Source organism: Centrocercus urophasianus, unplaced genomic scaffold (genome assembly GCF_019232065.1).
Source record: "Centrocercus urophasianus isolate 14NV4802_14NV808 unplaced genomic scaffold, USGS_Curo_1.0 seq_11, whole genome shotgun sequence".
In the NCBI taxonomy this organism is placed as follows: Eukaryota; Metazoa; Chordata; class Aves; order Galliformes; family Phasianidae; genus Centrocercus; species Centrocercus urophasianus.
In genome coordinates, this window is record NW_024884253.1 from 89,362,314 (window position 1) to 89,367,629 (window position 5,316).

General features: G+C 39.0%; 1 protein-coding gene across 1 annotated transcript; it reads right to left on the bottom strand.

Annotated features, from left to right (window-relative positions):
* Positions 1–578: 578 nt before the first annotated feature.
* LRRC14B (leucine rich repeat containing 14B) lies at positions 579–3,822 on the bottom strand. The gene is made up of 2 exons (XM_042809004.1): positions 2,918–3,822; positions 579–1,224 (listed from the first exon to the last, which is right to left on the bottom strand). The coding sequence occupies exons 1-2, from the start codon at positions 3,820–3,822 to the stop codon at positions 579–581; spliced, it is 1,551 nt and encodes a 516-aa protein (XP_042664938.1).
* Positions 3,823–5,316: the final 1,494 nt, after the last annotated feature.

Below are 5,316 nucleotides of genomic sequence, written 5' to 3' on the forward strand. Positions count from 1 at the left end.
GTCCTGGTGGACGAGAAGCTGGCCATGAGGCAGCAGTGTGCGCCTGCAGCCCGGAAGGCCAGCTGTGTTCTGGGCTGCATGAAAAAGGGGCGGCCAGCAGGGAGAGGGAGGTGATCGTCCCCCTCTGCTCGGCTCTTGTGAGGCCCCATCTGCAGCGCTGCGTCCAGGCCTGGGGCCCTCAGTACGAGAATATACAGTCACTGAGGGATCCTGCTGGACCTGGGGAAAGACTTCCTTGTCTTTTCTGTTTAGTTGCAAGCCTCATTCCCAAGTCTGGAGAAAACTGTAGAAGAAAGTAGCTAATTTCAGATGCCTTGTTTTACTAAGAAACAAAATGCTTTTAGTGTAAAATACTAAACCATTGAGGGTTTTCCCCTCTTTCGAGAACAAGCTGTATTTACATAAATATTATGCAGTAGGATAGTTAAAAAACCTCTGATGACCATGAGCTATTAAAACAACATAAATTCAGCCCAGAAACTAAAGAAAACTGAAGACTGATCAATGAAGAACACTGTTCCAGAAAAGAATGAACTACCTTCTGATTGTCAGGCGAACATTGAAAACATGTTACACATTTAACTCATTTTGCTAAGAGAAGTAGTTAACTTTTCTAAAGTCTCTTTGAAGGACTTGATCAAATAAGCTCCCAGTTCATCATTTGTCTCCTGAACGGCTGCATCATAACTGCCAAAGAGCGGAGTTGAAGCTTTCACATCCTCCCGATTTGCTTGTAGTAAAATGAAGTTAAGCTCCTCTGCTATACTGTCATATTTTTGATGATCAAATCTGCAGAGACTGGCATCGTCAATTGGGTAGGTGATGTCAATAGGGTAGCAGTCCTTTGGAACTGGAAACTCCACAATTTTCAGCACTGGCAACTCGCAGAGAAATGTGAAAAGGTGTTTAAGTGCTTGGGATGACAGTGGATTTCCAAGAAACTTAAACTCCTGCAGTTTCTGACAAGGGCTTAATGCTACGATCAACATGTTGACATGAGTGTCTTGGATGTTACAGTCCTCCAAGACAAGACTCCTAAGCACTGGAGAGGAATGGCTAAGAAGCTTAAAGAATGCTGATGGATAAAGTTCGGGAATATTGTGCCCGCTGAGGTCCAGTGTTTCCAAATGGTAAGAATGGATACTATTGGCTAAATAGATCATATCAGCATGGTTCAATGAGCAGTTAGAAACATCCAGCATCTTCAGTGGAGTTTTTAGTGGGCTGTAGAATTAGAAAGAAAAGGTTTTATGCCATGAAACTCTGAAAAACTGTTTTCACAAAATTTCACACTCTGTATTATGAGTGCAGCCATTAGCTGTAATCATTTTTTTTTTAATCTCCTTTTAGAATGAAGCATATGCCAATAATGGGAAACATATTTTGCTTCCCAAGCTTTTCATAACTCCAAATGTTTTGGTTTAAAGGGAATTGATTTTGTAACAATCTATGTGTATATTTTGTAAACATTTATATGTTGTCAGGTTCCATTACTTGCTGAATTAATAACAGATCATTACTACAATAAAAACATCAGTGACTTCTTTCACGAAGATGTTATCATTCATGAGATTTCAATCATGTCTGTTAAGGAAGGATTCAGTCCAAGAGGAAAGCCAATCAGCATTCTAACATATCAGTATTTATTTCTAGTTTTGTTTTTACTTTATGTGTCTAAATGCCCAAGAGTCTTACATGTAATTTTGTTCTGAATTTTCAAACAGACATTCTGATGAAGAAGATGGTTGGGAAAAGTGTACCTGGGATTGTATGCAAATGTTTTAGTTGAATATAAAATAATATTAACTGATGAAAATAGAAAAAGGACCTCAACAAGAATTCTTCCACATGTCTCTACTGGAAAAAGATTAGAAACTCATCATTTATGCATGTCGCTCCAAAAGTAATGCATCCTATTTATTTCCATGGAAACTACAACAGTTACAAAGATCACAATAGTGAGCAAATTCTCAGCTCCAAAAATTATTTTTTCAACATAGTCGCCACCATTTTCACCAGTAATGAGCAATAGTCTGCATGCTGTGACCATGAAAATCTGCATGGAAGTCTGGAAAATGGCTTGTTTTTCACATTGTTGTTGCCACTGCTGAAACATACCACCACCTTCCTCTGCTAATATCCATTGTTTGATCTCTTACCAACATTTAAGTGAAGTGTGTTCTTTGTACAGGAGGAATTTTAGACCAAGCTGATCTGTTTCAAAACTTTTGTCTGTCTTTTTTTCCAATGCTCTGGAAAGCACATTTTGAACTTGATTTTCAGTTCAGATATGAACACAGTTCACTGGTAGCTTGTTATATTTTTAGGAACGGCCATTCTTTTATGGAAATAATTATGAATATTCATGGGTTAGCTTAATTTGCAGTAGAGAAAGGCATCAGATCTCTCCTACCCTGAGACAGGAAAATGCAATGAACAATTGAAATCAGTCTCTAATCAGTTTAATATCCTTCTAGCTGTGTAAAAATAAATTATCTGTGAAATCTGTATTTACTGTCCAATTTTTAGAGGAAAAACATTCACTAGAAATCCTGAAAAAAACACCAAGTATGACTTAGAACTTGTATCAAAGGCCAGCCCAAGCTGACTGAGATATAAGCTTGATTGTGACAAACCTAGGTGTATCTCTATCTTGTGTTAGGAGCCAAAAGCGTATTCAAATCATACTTATCAGATGGGCTCTGGAAGACTAACAAGAGCAATCACCTTTTCTGATTACATTTGACAATATATTGACTTCTCCCCCAAAAATACTCTTTCCTAGTTTTCTGCTTCTCATACTCACGCACCTGAGATGAGATATTCTCACTTCACATATTCTATAATGCTCTCAAATTACTGATGGCACTCGTTGCTGTTCTTTACATTTTGACTGACAGTAAGATAAGCAAGTTACCTGAGCAGCTTCCGTATTCTTCCTGTGAGTATAGAAAATGCCAGACTGAGCTCAGTCAGTTGCGTCATTTCACCCATCTTTTTTCCGATGGTGGTAAGCATCAGTTCATCTGTAGCTGTGAGCCTCCGCACATTAAATGTGCGAGCTGGCAAGGTCAAAGACATCAGTAGAGGGAAGTGAATACTGTTGAAGAGTATTTCCAAGTGTTCCATTTCCAAGCGAACATTGTGAACTACTTCCAGTTTGCGCAACGAAGAAGGATCAGTGAGCTTTATGATGTAGAAGAATTTCTGCAAAGCCAGGTTGTCAGCTCTAAATGCCACACAGCAGATCTTCAGTGGACAATAACGTTTCTGCAGCAGGGCCTGCACTACCAGCTCATAGTTGCGTTCTGTGACAAACAAGTCTATTAGCACATCAATACTGATTTCAAAGGCACGTGGCTTGCATTGCGTTTGTTGCAGGTGGACCAGCACTTCTAGACAAAGCTTTGAGAGCAGCTTAGTCCTGGCCCACCTCCCCATTGTCTTCTTACATTCACAAAGCTGAACTTCGACATCCTTTATACCTGTCAGGTCCACCACTTTCAACCTTTTCACACAGGGAGAAGGATGATTCAATACATAGTCTCTCAGCCCTGTTAGACAGCTCTCCAAGCACACTGAGCATCTTCTATGGCTCAGATCTTCCTGGTAGTCCACAGTAGTTCCCAGAAGTTTTCCTATATTAAAGTCAGCAAGTGGCCAGGTCTCAACCAAGTCATGAATCACTTCCGTTTGCTCCAGTAAATAGCTGGCTTTAAAAAGAAGAGGAAAAAGATTATGGGCAACACTGCCAAGATTCTTCCTTGCAAACTCAGCATCTGACACAAACGCCTCAGCACTAAGGAACTGGAGAGACTTCATTGTTTCTTTGAACTTCTTGCTGTTACGGAGGGTGAGTTCTGGGTTTAATTAAAGATCCTAGTTGCTTATCACTTTCTATTTTTAACTACAGCTGCTGTTTGCTACTGAGGGAAGCCTTGTTGGGAATGTAGAATGAAGAATCACATGCTGATCCTCTGCTTTCTATTTTGGAGCTCTTACTCCGAGTCTGCAGCACATAGCTTCTAAGAGACCTTTTTTTTGAGAGCATTAATTCATTTAAATGTTCATATTTATAACAAAACTAGCAACTAAGCATAAACGAGCCATAATGTTAAGATCAGAACAAGGTATATATATAAGAAAACTTCTGTATCTTTCCCATGCCATGCAAAATGCGTTCGGGGTTCCAACTTATACAAAGCGATCTTTATTCCACTTCCTTTCATGAAATATGCTACACTAAGATGAATAAAAACAAAGTGTTTCCTTTACATGCTGATTTCAAGAGAGAAGATGTCTCAGCACTGTACTCCTCCTCAAAACTATAGCTGTAAGGAAAAACTGTGGTGCTACAGTCACTGAGCTACAAAATAACCCTCTTTTTTGCCTGTCCTGTTCAGCAAGAAATAGTTAAATAGAGTGATTCCAGGCAAAAAGAAGAGAGATGTTAGAAAAGCCCAGAATTTTTGTGACCAGAACACTTGCCTGTTGTGAGAGACTTAGGCTTAAGTACAAGATAAGGTGAATAAGACAGAGCACAAATTGAAAACATTCTCAATTTCTAGGCAAGCATGCTGTTGCTGTTGTTTTGAGCAACACATGGTCTTTTCTTTCCTATTATATGAGAAATCATGGTTTCATTATGATACACAAAGGGAAAATATTTGAAGTCTATTACCTGTTAATAATAGCAGAGATGAAGGTTCTTACTTTCAACCTGGCAGTTGTTTGACATACAGTCATTTATGCTGCCTTTTTGGGGCAACCAGCGAAAAAGGGTATGAGCATAGCTTGGAATTACTTCAAACATTATAGAATAGACTTTACATATATGCATATGCATAAATGCCTTACACTTGATGTTTTGTGCTGTGTATTTTATTCCCTCCTCTTTTTTGTCTGTGTGATTTCAAAATCTACTGGGATATCTTGAAAACTGTGCAAAAAAATCCTGTAAATAACTACATTTTTCCTCTGTCACTTAGAAAAATTCTTGAATACAATAAAATTAGAAAGTTTGCAAATGCTTGCAATCCCAACTCACATCCACCATCCCTTCTGTTCCCTAAGCCACTATCTTTACCTTCCACCCTCTGCAATCTCTGCATCTTCCACATTTTCCATCTCTCTAATGCTACCTGTACAAACTAACTGAGATAATAAGCCTGGCTGGTGAAACTGTCACTGTCTTGAGCTATGTTCATATCCAGATTATTGACCTGAGCTCCATGCTATGCCTCACCTTGCTGTTTGAAATGGCCAGTATGAAAGATTAAACTTCAACCGAGAAATGCACTGGGAACTTACAGCACC